This window comes from Idiotropiscis lumnitzeri, chromosome 6 (genome assembly GCF_059441095.1).
Source record: "Idiotropiscis lumnitzeri isolate Australia: NSW breed Sydney's pygmy pipehorse chromosome 6, RoL_Ilum_1.0, whole genome shotgun sequence".
In the NCBI taxonomy this organism is placed as follows: Eukaryota; Metazoa; Chordata; class Actinopteri; order Syngnathiformes; family Syngnathidae; genus Idiotropiscis; species Idiotropiscis lumnitzeri.
In genome coordinates this window covers 6908916-6926401 of record NC_142396.1, presented here as the reverse complement: position 1 = coordinate 6926401, position 17486 = coordinate 6908916, and the positions used below count along the sequence as shown (strand labels likewise).

General features: G+C 41.1%; 1 protein-coding gene and 1 long non-coding RNA gene across 5 annotated transcripts in view; one reads left to right on the top strand and one right to left on the bottom strand.

Annotated features, from left to right (window-relative positions):
• The window catches only part of LOC148334851 (pleckstrin homology domain-containing family A member 5-like), an 85591-nt gene that overhangs the window by 11235 nt on the left and 56870 nt on the right, over nucleotides 1-17486 (top strand). For all 4 annotated transcript variants that reach the window (XM_088297453.1, XM_088297455.1, XM_088297456.1 and 1 more), the window contains exons 5-6: nucleotides 16303-16702; nucleotides 16800-16876. In XM_088297453.1, the coding sequence (XP_088153579.1) occupies nucleotides 16611-16702; nucleotides 16800-16876 (169 nt within the window). In that variant the 5' untranslated portion in view covers nucleotides 16303-16610. The remainder of the gene's footprint in view (nucleotides 1-16302; nucleotides 16703-16799; nucleotides 16877-17486) is intronic.
• LOC148334852 (uncharacterized) lies at nucleotides 637-16888 on the bottom strand. Its single transcript, XR_015843988.1, has 4 exons — nucleotides 16521-16888; nucleotides 16293-16419; nucleotides 15257-15517; nucleotides 637-739 (listed from the first exon to the last, which is right to left on the bottom strand). It is a non-coding gene; the product is annotated as an uncharacterized LOC148334852 (long non-coding RNA).

Here is a 17486-nt window from a genome sequence, read left to right as displayed (position 1 = left end):
TCATCATAAAGTTGTTGACGTCATATCAAAGATTTCTCCACCAATTCTCCTGAAAATGTTCCAAAAACAATGACACAGGATTCCTCGGTTCAAATGACTTCGCATTTCATATTTATGAAGACGCTTTTGGCATTGACACATTGGCACATACGTTGCGTACAACCGGACAAACAAACCTCGGCGTACTGAACACAGCAAGTACATCACCGGAGACAAGCGCTACTAAATTATGGTAATTCAGATTTTTTATTTAATTCTCTTGAGAATATATACATTTATTGAGGCTGTCAAAATTAATTTTTTAAAAAAATTATTTTGAATTAATTTAACTTTTTTAGCGCAGTTAAATATTTGAAGATATTCTTCAAGTAAGTACCTGTTACAAGCATCACAAAAAATAGTAGAAAAATGTGATTAATCGCAATTCATTTTGGAATTTCCTTGCGATTAATTCGTTAAAAATGTAATCGCTTGACAGCACGAATATGTTCCACAAGTGTCAAGTTCTCATATTTTCAACATTTTGACTGTGCTTGGCGACTTGGCGCATAAGATTGTTCTAATGCATTTGTAAGTCTGCAAACTTTCTTGTGCCAGTGAATGGTTTTCTTGCATTTTGGGCAACATGTCAAGCTATTTGGAAGATATTCACTTGCAGCTGAAGCATCAGTCTTCTGTAACGCTGGTCAAGAAACCGTTGAAGATTTGATGGGTCCATCTCTTCTCAATCATTGGTTTTCTGTCAAAAAAAAATATATAAAGGACATGATCCAGTCGATACGGTACAATTCAGAGTTTGCAGTTGAACGCAGCGGCTGCTGAGACTGTTTGATGGTTCCTGCTCATATGAATCAGAATTCTTGGTTGCCCAGTTTGGATTTAGTGTAGCCTCGTTTTGACCTTAATATAATCTTCACCATGGGTCGTGTCGTTTGTCGATCTTCTGAATGACAGCTTTTCTTGCTTTCCTTCCTGCGTCAGGGTCTTTCTGCTTAATTTCTGATCGTCGCGTTGCCTTTCTGAGCAGGCATTATGTTTCAAGGTAATGCTTGAATGGTGACTTGATCTTGGGTGACACCTCCTGAGTTTAGTTTCTCGCTGCTGCTGCAACCTGAGCCAAAAACTGAGATCTGCATATATTATTGTCATTAAATCTTTTTTTCCCCTTTGGAGTTTGTGATGATGGATATGCGAAGTAAAGCCCTTTAGCGTTTCATTCTGTCTTCTGATATTGCGTTGATTTCAACGGAATAAATGAATCCTCTTATTTGCATGTTGTCCAAATGTTACATTTAGCTAAAAAGTCTATTATTGCTTCTATGCACTACAGTTAAGGCAAAATAGCGATAAGTGTGTTACACTATGGATCATGCGTGGGCAAATTACGGCCCGGGGGCCACATGCGGCCCGTTAAACGTTTTAATCCGGCCTGCTGAGCTTGAAAAAATTAAATGAATAAACCTTTTTAATGTTTTATTTTCTAAATACTGTGGTTTTTCAAAGACATTTATATTGTTGTAATGCTTTTGTTCACTTTCATTTAAAATTAAATGTATTCTTTTTTCTCGGATGAAGTGAGGTTTCCAAAACACTCCATCCATCTGCTCCTGGTCCGGCCCCTCTGTCAAATTTTAGAACCCATTGTGGTCCAGGAATCAAAAATTTGCCCACCCCTGCTATAGATACAACACCCAGTATGGTGTTGCTCAATAATAATATTATAGTCATTAAAAAACTATCCTCCAATGAAAACATTTGATTCCAGATGTCAACATTTTTTTTTTGTTTGTTTTAATCAGAGATGATTGTATGAATCTTCACTCATTATTTCTCTCTAAACAGATGTTATACTTTCTCAACTGTCATAACTCTAAATCGCAACGCATGGTAAAATTTGTCTTACTCAAGCTTTTATATAGTAATAATGTCAATGGTTGTCTTTTGTATCTCTCCCTCTACACCTTTTGACACAGTGGCGACCGGTCAATTATAAAGTCCGTCGAAGTCCGCTAGATAGGCTCAAGCTCCTCGCAATCAGGATCAGGCTAAGTGGTATTGAAAATAATTTGCTTTGAGGGACAGTGATGGTCATATCCAATATCCAAATGGACTCTGACGTTTCGTAGACATCTCCAACACATCAAAACAGTTGTCGTAAAGCAGTGCAACAATTATTCAGTCTCTCCTTGATGAACATTTACTGAATAACTGCTTTTTGTATTCACCAGATGCAGCCAATTTGAGATGGAATCTCGTTTGCTCAGCCTACCAAAAAGTGCCGGAGCGCTTTTGTCAATGACATCCCCTTTAAACTTTTTGAAGCCTTTCCACTCACATCATCGAAGTGTTCATAGTATAAATTTTTTTCCCAACGCATTGTAGTTTCGAATCCAAACCATCACGTTGCGCAATATCACGCATCAATTATATATGTGGCGTTCTCATTCTGACGATTTCTGTTCATGTGTTTGCAGAGCGTTGCGGCAATAAACAATTGGAACGAATCATCATATTGGGTGCAAAAAAAAAAAAAAAGATTATATGTGACTTTTTAACTGGCTCGTGGGGAACACCGCTCAGTCGTTACCATAGCGACAACCATTCCTCATCCGAAATGATAGAAGGAGCAGTTCATGTTAAATGTTAAACAACCATATCATGACGATGTCATTCCGCTCGATGGACAGTTCATTAGGTACACGGCACAACTGAAAGCGAGCCGAGACAACTCGAGCGAGTGCTAATTAGTGTGCTTGATAGCTTTTATTTTGATAAACAAAAACGACGTTGGGTGGCACGTTGGACGACTGGTTAGTACGATGGCCTTACAGTGCAGAGGTCGTGGGTTCGATTCCGGCTCTGGCCTTCCTGTGTGGAGTTTGCATGCTCTTCCCGTGCCTGTGTGGGTTTCCTCCGGGTTCCCCGGTTTCCTCCCACATTCCAAAAAATATGCATGGTAGATGAATTGAATTGTCCCGAGGTGTGATTGTGAGTGTGAATGGTTGTTGGTCTTTGAGTTCCCTGTGATTGGCTGGCAACCAGTTGAGGGTGTCCCCCGCCTACTGCCCGCAGATGTTTGCAGAAGACAAAGTTTAATCATTTTGACTAACGATCTCATCTGTTCAACATGCTTGGAAGTAAAACATGCATGTCGCCTTTATGTTGCGAAATAGCGACGAAGCTAAATTTAGATCCATTTACTGATTTTTATTGCAGTCTGAATGTTTCTTCAAGATCTAAAAATGAGTGTTGAATCTCATTGTCATGTGCCGCCCGTTTGACAGCACACAGCTTTTGTTTTTCAGCGTGCTGTGATTTGCATGAGGTTGGTGCCAATTCTACAGGAAGCCTACACAGTCTTGTCGTGGGTGGCAGTTATAAAAATATGTCCAAAGCAAACACAACTTTCTGTAGTTTTGGACTCATTTGAATTTATTCTGCTTTTGACTGCAATTTGTTTACGGGTCTATCTGACAACACGGAGTGGTTGTTACATTTCATTGGTGCAAAATGAACCTTTTGTAAGCCAATAAGACTTTACGCATAACGGCCCGTCAACGAAATCTTCTCAGTGCATGGTGGCACATGCTCATGCATGAGAAATGTATTGAAATATTTTCCCCAGGTGTGGACGGTTGTTGATTTATGTGTACCCTGCGATTGGCTTATTTTTTCATTATTTTTTTTCTTATTTTTTAATTATTTTATTATTTTTTTTGTGGAGGGGCGGCGTTGATAAATGAACCAATATCTTGGTTAAAATTCCCAATTTTATCGGTTGGCCCTCTCACCAATATAGATTGTTTGAAAAATGTACAATTCTGGATTTTAGCCAAAGGATTGGTCGGGCACAACTACCAACTAGATTAGTCAAATTTAACCAATTTTTGGTTAAATTTAACCAATGTGTTTCTAGGGTGTAACATAAACAGTGACCTATGGTAAAATGAAGCAGCAATTAGGCCTGATCATAATGTTGATATTAATTATATTACTAATAATTAAATACGGTAGGCCCACTCTAACTTCTCCAAGTGACTATAAGTCAGTGTCGGAAATGCGGAGCGATCCAGTGGATCAAACCATTTTTGCAGTTTCTACCAAGTACCAATCTTGAGATCTGTCTTTTGGCTTACTTGCATTTTCTTTAGGGGTACTTCAGCAACCCCAAAAATGGGCGAGACACGCCTTTGCATACAGAAAAAAAAATGTGATGCTGATGTAAGCAGGACTACTTTTACTGGGGGGGAAAAAAAAATCCACATTTAATAGATCGGAAAGCCAGCACTGATGAAAATCCAAACAAATCACAAGCACTCATGTGTGCAAATGTCAGCCAAGCTTAGACAACAGATGATCGCTGACTGACTGTTGTTTGTTGATTCAGCATGCTCGGCAAGAACTTCCTTCCGCGGTTTGTCTGTCAAGCCGAATGTTATTGGTGTGGTGGGAACTCACTGGTGCACAACGCTGGTCACAGTTCTCGCTCTCCAGCGGGCTGTAATGGCTCAGCTCCAAGCCTGTCACAACCAATGGCCGTGCATGTTTGATGTGATAATTCCCAGCCAGAGAACATGAAGCCGAGGTCTGGCCTCTGTCTCTGCATCAGTGCACCGCCGTCTGCAGTGCGCACGTCATCCACCTCTGCTACCGTGTGCATCTGCGTGCATCGCCGATGGCGCTGGATAAGCAGGAGCGCTCCAGATGTGTTTTCATGAAAGCGACGATACGTATGTGGCGGTTACGTGCATCTCGTCATTTCAACTTTGCCGTTCAAGTTGAATGATGTGAGATCAAAGGATGGAAATGTGCTGATCTGCCGGTTCACTTTGCCTTTTCTAAGCGGATGTCAGGTCAGGTCATGTTTACGAATTAGAACGAGCTCATTTGATACTTACACGACTCATTGGAGGCGTGAGTCAGCCGCGCGGCCAAATAACCGTGGATGCAGGGATGGGCAACTGGTGGCTCGTGGGCCACATGCAGGGCAAACATAGTACCAGGTGGTATTCATATTTTTGTGAAAAGAATAATATAGTTTAATATATATTTTGTGTTGATCATTCATGCTCATTATAGTTGTTCTGAGGTGTCTGTTGAACACTTGACAGTTTCCTATGTTCTTATTGGAATATAACCTTATGACTTAAAATCCAAACGTCTGCGTCTGATATTAGAAAGCCGGATGTTTGGCTGTCCAATTGCCGAGCTGTTTTGGTGTCGTTATTCTGCTCCAGTCATTGTCATCGCTCTGGGCAAATGGCCATCAACACGAGAAACTCAAATCCGCGCTTTTAAAGCATGGCAGTCATCATTTTCTGACATCATGTCAGTGCTGAGGAAGGCGGTTTGAGTTATTGGGAGATAGCCCAGCTCAGAGAAATGACGGAGTTCGAGTGGCAGCAAGAGATATTCCTTTCTTATTGAATTGGAGAGACAATGATCTGCCTGGCACAGTCATTTTAAAGAACGTACAAAAAAAAAAAAAAAAAAACTCCATGCAAAAGCCTTCCTCATGTGACAGGTCCTTTACATCATCTCAATTGCCTCAAGACACATTTGCTGGTTACTCAGGCATAAATAACCCAACTTCTCAGTCCTGCGAACACAATAGAGCGAGATAACGCGGCATCCCGATGGCAGCTCGCAAGCCGCTCTTCTTTCTGCGACTGTAATTATAACTTTTCACAATTTTGGCAGGAGAGACAAGATGTAACTGACTTTCTGAGGAGCCATTGTATTTTGTTTCCCTCCATTTTTTTTTTGCAGCACGTCAAAATACAGCAAAGCTACTCGTGTTCAGCTTCTATCAATGAATGGAGCAGAACAATATAAAAAAAAAAAGAGTGTGGCTATAATTAGAATTCAACACTCATTTAGTGCATTACAGCTGAATCAACAATCTTGCTGACGTCTGTTTTAAATTGTGGTTGACTTGAAGGCAATGTGCTGGAATCTTGTGTAAACACTAATCCTCCCATATGTCTCAATGTTTTTTTCCTGCGCCAACTCATCGCGTAATTGTCAGGGTAGGAGACTCAATGCTGTATTTTGTCTTTAACCTTCCTTCCTGTGTGAAGTTGACTTATCCTGATCCAGTTTGTTCTTGTGTTGGTTTTCTCTGGGTATTTAAGCTTCCTCCCACATTCTTGGAATGCATGCATGTTGTTTTAAATGAAGCCCCACAGTTGTGAATGTGAGCGTAGAAAGTTGTCTGAATCTGACCTGCGTTTGGCTGACAATCGGTTCGGAATACTAAACGGCGCAGAAATTTTCAAAGGCGACAGTGCAGCCTGCTAACACCATTCAAACTTTGAAATTTAACTTGACATCTCTTGGTGAGTGAGCCAATTCCATCTTCCGCCATGAATTAAGGTTATGTTCCAATAAAAACAGAGAGGGGATCATTTGTGAATAGCTTTACGAACTCCTTCAAGAAGCCAGCTGGCATTAAACTCAACAAGGATGATGTTTGAACAAAACCAACCTTTTTATTTTCTTTCAAAAGTTTAAGCAATAATTTGACACACTGATGTTTGAACAAGATTTTTGTAGTCAATGCTAAGGTGACGATCGTCAAGTCGACTAACCGATGAGATGATTGGTATTTTTACTCAACTCGCTGTTGTTATGGGTGTAATGCTGATTGTTATGGACATTTAATAAAAAAAAAAATTAAAAAATTAAAAAAAAAAAAAAATTGTTATGGAAGTGAAATTTCTGGAGGTTGGCAGCTTTGCGTTACGACAGCAAGGTGCAAAATGTACCGATGAAAACCGATGCTAAATTATGTAGCATGCTGCTGTATGAATGTGAAAATGTGATATTTTCAGCATTCCACTCTCATTACTTTCCTCAAAGTAACACGTTTCACTACATAAAATGTAATCACTTTGTACAACCAGCCTTGTCACAAACTCCAAAAAAAAAAAAAAAAAAAATGCTTTAGTGGCTTATTAAGAGCGGACATGAATACTAATGAGCTGACACTGAAAAATCAATATGGTGACTTTGTGTCTGGTGTAACTTAATGAGAATGCATGGCTGGCTCAAAGGAAAAGATTTTTTACTGTTAGACTAGAAATTTATGACAGTACATAAAATAAAAACAGTCAAACGTTTCACTGTTTCCGCTCATTGAAGACTCTAAATCGAGCTTTGATGTGAATGGAGGTGTAAATGCTTGTTTGTTCAAATGTGGACTGAGACCTGGCGACCAATCCGGGGTGTACCTCGCTCGGCCGGGATTCACCGATGCGTTCCACAATCCACTGAAATTGAATCTTTCAGAGGATTTGCGGAAGTCGACCAGTCAATCCCGCAAATGATTATGTGCGAGTGTTTAGTGGCAAGTGCCGCTTGCGTTTTTCTCTTTCCTGCCCACTCACGTCACAAGCTGTGACAGCTCTTAAATCCCTTCCCTTAGAAATGGCATCAAATTCACTGCGGCTCCGCAACGCCTGCTCTACTCCGCTGTGTCACACTTTGGAGGAACACATGCAGCGTGGCTATGTCTGACAAGCGCTGATGCATTGGAGGCAAACGATCAGACTATAAACACTTGTTGCGGAAAGATGGATGGGGGTAAAGTTGAAGTCATTGTGCAGCCCATTAAGCGTGTCGTAAATACCTGGCAGCAACAATGAGCTTGACAAGGACATTTGCATATTCAGGCGGTCTTAGTGTGACAATGTTTCAGCTGGAGTTTTATTTATATTTTCTGCCTCTGTCGGTAAATCACATCATATTTTGTTTTGCAGCGGAAGCAAAGGCTGGCGAGATATTAATATTATATACCACAAGGCTTGGCGACTTTGTAATTGTTTCCTCTTTCCGTTCTTGTTGGAGTGATGTGAGTTTTTATGGTATCGACGACCTTTAAGGCCTGTTTTTCCCATTTTGCATAATCTACATTGCTTTGAATGTGGCTTTTCCCGAATCATCTCAGACAGAAAAACATTTGACTTCCTAGAGTCAGAATTAAATGTTATTTGTTGAACTGTTGTTGTGCTAAGGGGACCTCATTCATCTCGGCTCAGCAAATTAGGCAGCAATCCATGAATTGAATTTCACAGCAATCAGGATCTGCACATTAAGACCTGGGGAACTCATTTAGTGCGTGCCATAGTAATTGCATGGTAGTTACAAATGCAATTAGTCAATGGGCTTCTTATCCCTCTGTGCTTCAAATATTATTTATGTATTTTTATGGCGCATTTCTGTAAAAGTGCACAAATGCAGAGTAAGATTTTTATTGTCGACCGTAAAGTGATGCACCCATACATTTCATTTCATTTATTTGCTATTACCATCTGAGGAACATTTAAATGGTCATAGATAGCTTCTAATCTTTTGAAGTGGAAATGATCGCTTTTATTGTTGATGAGGTTGCTTCATGACTGCATCTAATGTGGTAATGAACACAAGAAATGAACTGAAGTATTTGGAAAGTAGGAAAATAGAGAGTTCTGTTTAAGTGTGGGTATATATATATATATATATATATATATATATACAGGAGTATAAAGTACAAGTCAAACTTTTGGACACACATTTCATAGCACGTCCGTGCTAGCCTTAAACTTTGGCGTGTATATAATTTTGCAAAATTAAATGAAAGGAATATTTTGTAGTGCGATGCTTTTCAATTTCCCATTTTGGTCCATTTCTTTCAGGGAAAAGACAGAGCGAATAGTTTGAGAGACTGTTGGCAATTATCGATTGCCCCATTCAGTGACTGCACCCGTCCAGTTTTGGTGACAGAGACTCCCCACACTTTGCTTTCTTAACACAGTTACATACATTATGATAATAAATTTAAAGTATTTGTCTAAAATGCATTTTCAGGAAGCCCCAACAAAATTTAGGACATAAAACCAGTGTAAAAAAAAATTGCTAACATGTATAATTAAATTACATTCCAATTAACAAAGACAAAATTGACAGGTTGACTATTTTCTCAAATTTTTGTTAACAGCTCTACCGAGTGCCATAAGAGTTAAACGTGACTCTTGGAACAAATCTAATCGTGACCTAAAACTGTAGTGTATAAGCATCCATCTTTGCATTTATGTATCCATCAATCAATGCATTTCCCCCCCACTCACAAAGCTTTCAATTTTAAAGCTTAAGTCAACCGCGATCTAGTGGCTTGCTGAGCTCAGCAATTGCAGTGAGTAAGATACCCAAGCTACAAAGCGCTGATTAATTGTCTGCCCGCAATGAGATGAAGTGAGAGAGGAAAAGGGGCGGGGTTTTGGTTGGTTGTGGATGCTGAGGAGGATGGGGAGAGTCGTGCCGATCCATGCAGACTGACAGGTCCACTCGGGGCTTCATTTTCCCCAAAGTCAACTTTGTTAAGAATGTTTAACCTTGTTCTTCACATCACAGCGCTTACTGGGCCGACATCCATTCCTGGCTTTGCTCCGACTGCAGGAAAGCACATGTCTGACATCTCATCAGCCAGGCTGCCTTTGAGATAAGTGAGCAATCAATACGTATTGATTTCATGGAGTCGCCACAAGAGAGTCTTCTCTCTCCCTGACACTTTTGCCTCCATGTCCCAGCAGAGGCAGCAGATGGCCTTGTGTACTCAGTGGTGTGTCGCACGTGGATGTGTTTAGTGGCCCGGGGACAACTTCTCCACAGGACTCAGCTGTCTTTTCCAACCGAGCTATTGATTCTTGTCCAAGCACACATACACCCTTTTCTCATTGGACGTGCTTGTCAGGCATACTGTACAGGTGCTTTCTCAAACTGAAAATAGAATCCACAGACTATAAATAATCCTTCAACATGTATTCAATTAGAATGGCTCTGATGCAAAGTTTGTGGATTTGGTTTTTCTTTTCTGATTGTGTGAGCAATTCCAAGGATGTCTCGTAGTTTGAGGTGAGGCTACTGTTTAATTAAATGTTGCAATTCAGAGTAGGTTGGATACATACAACAGGTTGTGCAATATACTGTCAGTCCTTAGATAATCAATAAAAGGTATCCATTGAAACTTAAATTCACAGGATACAGACATTTGAATTTGATCTCATTTTATATCATCATAACGATTGCCTTTGTCTTTATTTTGCACAAGATGAACACGAGGACAGTCACCCGAAGCAATCAATCAAACTATTTAGGAAGCAATTTCCGTAGAATGCAGCTGAGATTGTCGTTGAAATCAATCCCCTCCCACTACTCGATTAAACACAGAAGCTCTAAGATAGCACGTGAGGTAGAAAGGCGGGATTTCACAATAGCTTTTCAAGTGATTTAAAACAAGGGTGTGAGTGTCGCAACGATGTTACTGAGATTGTGTGTGCGCACGTGTGTATGACCTTGAATTGAAAAAAATGTCCAGACCAAAATAGCCACAGCAACAGATGTTCATACATAAATATGTGGACAGTGACGTCCGAGCAGGTTGCCTGTTTTGTTTATTTTTGAGAGAGAGACAAAAAATTACATTTTTTGGGATGAATAAATAAATGTTATTTACAGTTTTTAAATTACGGTCATCTTGGGAATACTGTAACTATTAAAAGCAGAAAATCTTTAGTTTATTTATTTATTTTTTTTTTTACTTTCAGAACTGAACAATTAAATTCTTCTTACCTAACCCTAGCTAAGCCTGCGTGCTCCATTCTCCCGAGCCGGATCCCTTTGTGAATATCCCACAAGTCCTTGAGGACTTCTTGTGTTGGCGAATTAAAAAGATAAATGTCGGTTAACAGCCTTTCTCGCTGTTTCTCACATGACCCCGGCTGTTCTTGAAGAAGATGGTCATGACCCGTCTGTCATACCGCTTTGCTTTCCCATCAGACACAGGATGTGTGCGTCACCAAAGGAGGACCGCATTGGGGGGGGGACAAGCACATTTTACAGTTTCACTTGAGACCGCATGTTGCCGTTCCCCCTTTTCAGTCCATGTACTTTTTAATTCAACATGATCTATTTCCCTAAGAATTCAATTCTAATCCACGACTTAAATGTAGATGCACTACAGGGTGGGGACATACACTTGTGAAAATGAAAGTAGGAGGTGGCGCGCACTGGAATTTGTGATGTCAGCAGAAAGGAAAACATTTATGATCGCTGCGTATTAAAGAGCCATACTCATGTGCAGCATTGTCCTGTTTGAGTTCTTGCTAATATGTTAGAGCTGGTAGAACCCTCAGCAAGGTGAAGCAGTCAATTAAAATAGTGGTCCCCAAACTTTTTTTTTTCTGCTGCGGAGCGGTTCGTACAAGTCTTTCACATAACTTTACGGCAACATAATGCGAGCGTGAGAATTGGCATCTTGACAAGTGTCAAGAGTCCAATGTAACGGACGGAAGCCGATCACTTTTTTTCCAGCTTTGAATAATAAATAAACCAGAAGTACTGCAAGTTTTTTTTCTCTCATCTGTGCGGCCCGGTCCGCGGCCTGGTGGTTGGTGTCCACTACCTTTAATTATTGTCTTCGTACCGTACTGAAAGTATATCCAAATCGCTGACATAGCTCCCACCCGGACAGTATTAGTCAGGCCGGTGATGTGGTATCGGGTGTCTAAGTCTCGGAACATTTCCCGAGTACCGATACTGCGATAGGTCTTGGTGCATCTTAGCCTGGTGGTTGCAGACTCCCCGTTTACCGTATTTCGATATCATTTGTGGTCTTCAGTTTAATGAAGTAACAACCCATTTACTTACTCTCTGCACAAGCTAATTTGCAGAGTATATAATTGCAAATAGTAGTCCTTACAGTACATTTATTTATAAAGCAGCGGGCTTAATGGAAACGTAATTATTTTGTTAGTCATGTAAAATATTCATGTGACTCAGTAAATGGGAAATGCAGGCAACCTTGTGATTATCATACTGTTATTTTATTCATGACCTTACTTGGAAAACAAAATAGTCAGCCCTTTTGGTTATTAATTGATGGTTTATCCATCTATTTTCTACTGCTTATCCTGTTCAGGGTCACGAAGAAGGTGGAGTCTATCCTAGCTGACTTTTTTGCAAGAGGTGGGCTCGCTTAGGATTGGTCGTCAGTCATTCAACAGGGCTCATATCGAGAAACAACCGTTCACACACACATTCACACCTAGACTTGATTTGGGGCCTTTCATTAACGCCACTTTTGGTGCTTTTGGAATGTGGGAGGAAACGAGAGTACCTTGCGAAAACTCACACAAGCACAGGGAGAATGTGTAAACTTCACACGGAATGGCCCAAAAAGTGGACCAGAAAGGTCTATTTTCTAGCTGTCGGGTTTTGACAAGCGACCGTTCAAGCCGTCATGTTGAGTGAGAACAATTTGACAGAAATTTTCATCAAGTGACCTACACTGCTCATTTCAGCTTCCCGTGTTCCGCCTGCCAATTATCTTGAGGCTTTTTCATGTTGCTCAAATGATACCGTGTGTTGTAATTGGAGCGCGGATGACCTCATACGGCGTAATCCGTCCGGTATTTGCTAAACACTACAGTATCATAAGCTACTGTGAGGTTGGACCTGTAGATCAGGTACTATTGCTGTTGTTGTTTAATCACATAATTGCGTTTCGATAGCTCCCATTTCCAATCATAAATGCTCTCAATTCACAAAGCGGAGTCTGGTTGATGACTCTGTCTCAAACGCATTTAATGCCGAGCAGATGAGAGCGGCACAGATGCCAAGTCGCTCCCTGGTCTAAAGTGGCGAGTGCGTCCTCCTACAAAGTACAGACATGCACATGCTTACTTCTGGGTTGGCACCAGAACAAAGCAGTTGCTTGATGATGTGCAATCATTAATTACATTCCGATGGTGCCAGTCTGCTCTGGAACTGAGCAGAGAAGCGTGCATGAGCTGAGCGTGAAGACGATTACAAGAGTGCCTAATGCAAAGTGAATCAGGCGCAAGACTTGTGTTTTTATTGTGTTATTACAATTTTAAACCGGAGCTTGAAATCCAGTTTGAGATACAGCGTGACATTTTAAAAAAAATTATATTAGGTACAATAAAAAAAAAAACATGTTAATGATACAGCGGCTCCAAATGTGATTGGTTTCCTTCATTTTCAACGCTGATTGGCTGTTGGCGTTGCAATAAAAAGTTGACATCAGCAAAGGCGCAAAATTTGAACTTCAACGCATCGTGCGGCACGAGATTTGCACGTGACTGCACAAACTGCATTCGCTTTATATGGAAACAATGGGGAAAAAAAACGAAAGGGCCATCTTGTATGAGGGCTCAGGTAACAACAGCCACAGCTCACCTGTTTTCTGTGTTTGGTCACATGACATTCACATCCTGAGCCCGAAGGCAGCATGATGTCATTTTAAGTGGCAAAATGGCCGCACCCTGCGATGGATAAAAAGGTCTGGATTTTGCTGCTCAATTCATATTTCTCATAAAGAGACAAAACAATCACATGCTCTTCCATCAAATGGCGAGAGCATCATTATTACATTGTTATTACATTGGACCTAGCTGGTGTGCTATGAGAGTTTTTTTTTTATAAATGTAAAATGGGTGCCTTGTCCTCATAGATTTTAGAAAACTCAAGGATATGCATTTGTCACTGTGTTTTTAATTATTATCGCTTTTACATTTTGCAACCACAACAAGCCCAAAGCCAAGAGATCAAATGAGTGACTTCAGGAAAACTCTGCGAATGTCCTTGAGTGACCCCGCCAGAGTCTTGACTTGAATCCAATTGAGCATCTCTGGAGAGATGTGAAAATGGCTATTCAGCCTCACGGAGTTTGAGAGCTGCTGTAAAGAGGAATAGGATTAAACAGCCCAAAGACAGGTGCGCCAAGTCTGTGGCATCATATTTAAAAAGACTTGATGCTGTAATTGCTCCCAATCATGCGTTAACAAAGTATTGCAGAAAGGCTGTGAAGTTTTTTTTTATTATTTTTTTTTACCTAATTTTGGGGGAAAAAACAGTTTTCATGTCAACTTGTGATGTTGAATTTTGAGAAGGAATTTATTCCATCACTTTTAGAAAAAGTCTACCTATCCATCCATCCATCCATCCATCCAACCTTCATTCCATCTACCGCCGTTAAAATTTCTCAACAGTGTAGCTGTTTTTTTCCAAACCCCTTAGAAATAAGAACCCAAAATGAAACCTATTCTTTGTCCCTCCCGATCCTTGTCAAAACTGAAAATGAGATTTGGACCATTTTCTCATATTTCTTGAATGTGTCATAGAAATAGCCCTCCTCTGCCCAGATTCAATTTAAGATTGGGAAAAACTCTCACTTTCTATCCCGAGAGAGCTGTCTGCCATAATACGCTATTGATACACAAGTATGATTCGTTCAAGATTTGAACAGCGTTGATCATTGGATTACTCCATTTTAAATACTTTTTGATGTACTTGTGTTTAGTCCAAAATCAAAGGCAGAACAGAGAACATCATTTACCATTAGAAACCTATGTAACATGTCACAGGACTTTTTTTTTGTAATTCAAGCTTTGCCCATCGGTAACCTGCAATGTTGGTCATAATTGTTACTTGCTTATGACCAAACCTGACAATGATATTTAAACAAGTGAAGTAATTCCCATTTTGGGACGTCCCAAGAAGAAGATGGTAACAAAAAAAAAAAAAAAGGCAATACTTAGAATAATGAGTATGCTCGATACTATAGGAAGAAGAATTTTTGCTTTTACAGTGATGACTTTCTTGAACAACAGAAAGTCGATGTAAACCTTATGCCTACTCGGACCACGTCTTACACGAATGAACAGTGGGCATCAAACCCTCTGAATCATTGTTTTATATTTCTTAAATCATCCCACTGGGCGATGTAGCTGTGGGGTGGCGCATAAGTGAATAATCAGGGGGGCGGTTCACATGTACCCATTTCACGGCGCAGATGTGCTTGCGTCATGGGGAAACTCTCGTGCATGACTAGCACGCTGCCTTTAAAGAGAAGTAAAGGAGCCCCGTTGACTTGTCGTGATTGAAATCAGCTGTGACCACTCCCACACCGGCGCAGCTACATTGATTTGGCCATGATTTAAGACCTTTGTGACCACTTCCACAACGGCGCAACGCTCCACCTCAGATCCGCTGGGCCTATCTAACCCACGTCCATTCAAAGTTACGCTACCATTCATGCCAGTCACAAAAATAGACTCATGAGTCTTTCACCAAAGTACTGTGCAGGACCCACCGAAGGCCTTGAGAGATTTTAATGAGTGATCTGATTGCATGAGCTCACACTTAGACAAACCACAACATACACAAAGTGCGCAGACACTCTTTCAACTCACTTTACCTTTGGGTTACTGTCACCCGTCTTCTGTCACTGAGCCGTGAAAGTGCCGCATCAGCCTTTCACACCAAAGACAAGTCATCCAACACTCCGGTCCCTCGCCTGTTTGTTCCCATTGTTTTCTATTGTGTGCTGAACACATGTTCCCTCACTCCAGTAACCGGGGGGAGGTGTTTGGTGATGGGAAGGGGACGTAGCGACCAAATGCTCGGTCATCTGCTTAGAGAATGAGTTCTAAACAGAGGGGCACCAGAGCTCTGATGTCTGTCAAATCAGAAGAGAAAATGAAATTAGCAAACTGTGCAAATAAAATCCCTCAATGTTTTGCCTCAGGTCAGTAACGCAATTGTGCGTGACATAACAATTGTCTCACAATGATTATATGCAAAAATAAAAATAAAATTATGTTTTTAATTAATTAGTATATGGTCCTGTCTTGCAGTGTTTAATGAATTTATTCTATCTGTCAAACTCCCATCAAAGACTAACTCAAATCTTGTCTAAGCCATTGCTTTGGCCTGAAGTGGTCGCAAGCATGGCTGCTATGATGATGGAGGACTTTTGTGAGCTATCTTGATTGAGCGGTCAAGGCATGTATTTCGTTGTTTAGCTTGAGTATTTAAACCAATGTAGAGGGAAATAGCGTCACCCAGTGTATCGGAGTGTTTTCACTCGACACTTGGTTCGCATCAATCTATAATTCTGGAGTTGATTTGCCTTGACTTGATGAGCAGCACAACCAATCAGGTGTCAGGATCTGCCCAAATAAAAATACAACTTAATATAACGTTGATGTGAATAATTTTATACAAACGGCTGGATTTTTCTGGGTGATTCATATTTTACAAACGCTATATTAGACAAATTTTCGTGTTTAGACTAATGGGCGCGCACAGAAAATATTCAAAATATTTTTTAAGCAAAATCCAAAGCAGTCAGCCATAGTAATTTCTATATAGCTATGTAAATGTATAGAACAAAACCTTATTCGCACTTTAAAGGAGCCATCACAGGTGCAACGAGTGACCCTTGTGTTTACCATTTGACAGATCTGACTGCCACTTAAAGGGGCCCTGTCCGATCAATTCTGCCCCGGGGCGTCACGGTTGGCTCATCCAGCCCTGCCCCTTTGGTCGTTCACGCTCAGAGCTGACTGCCTGGGCTGCCTGTGACAACAACACCAGTAGAGAGGAACGGAATTGCAAAAGTGATTCCAGATAACTTTCAAACATGACACGTAAGAGAGTGGGCAACTCGTGAAGCGTACCTGGCGGCTGCCACCCGCCGTTGCCAAGGTTTCCGTGTACGCGCTGCCTGCTTGCCTGCTGCGCGCGCGCGACTCTCTCCATTGGCAGACATGGCGGCGGACCTCCAGCCCGAGTGGATTTGCGGTCTGCCTTCTTCCTGGAGTTATGGGCTTACTCGTGACGGACGCGTCTTCTTTGTCAAGTAAGTGTTGGAGGCGGGAGAAAAAAATGAATTAAAAGACGCCGTTACACAAATGATGATGAGCGCTAACGTAATGCGTCTCGCTGTGTCGCCTCAGCGAAGAAGCCAAGAGTACAACCTGGCTGCATCCCCTGAGTGGCGAGGCGGTCGTAACCGGACACAGGAAAACTCCAGGTGAGGCGTCACTTTGCCCCGCTGGCTCGCTCTTAACCGCGTCGTAGTGGCGTGTTCTTGCCCACAGCGGCGGTGACATCGCGCTGTGTGTCTGTTTAATGGACTGTGACAAAGTGGGAGCTCCCATATGCCCACTTTTCACCAGGTCGTGACACTTCCTCCCGGGTGGCTAACAACACTCATTTCGTTATGGCCATACACTTCATTTCACTTGAAATACAGATTAAGAATGATGACGTTGCGCAGTTAACTGGTAATCAACGTGTCAAGACACAGCTAGCTTCTCCCAAAGCACCTGCTCACTAATGTATAGTTGCTAATGACTATTTCTTATTAGAAGCTTGTGCTCCTGCAGTGTTGGATGTGTTACATCAAGTCATCCTTTACCTTCCTTTTATTTCTGTTGTTGATTCCTTTGCATATTGCGTAGATGACTAATGAGCGATCCGGTGCAACACGATGTGAAAAGCAAAGCAATTTGTCATGTTTGAAATGTTCCTTGTCCTAAAGCAGTGATGCTCAAAGCGCGGTCCTCAAGACTCCTGGATTAAATGTTACAACTGTTCACATGTTGCTGTGACAAACATTGTTTTAATCTCGTAGAGTTAGT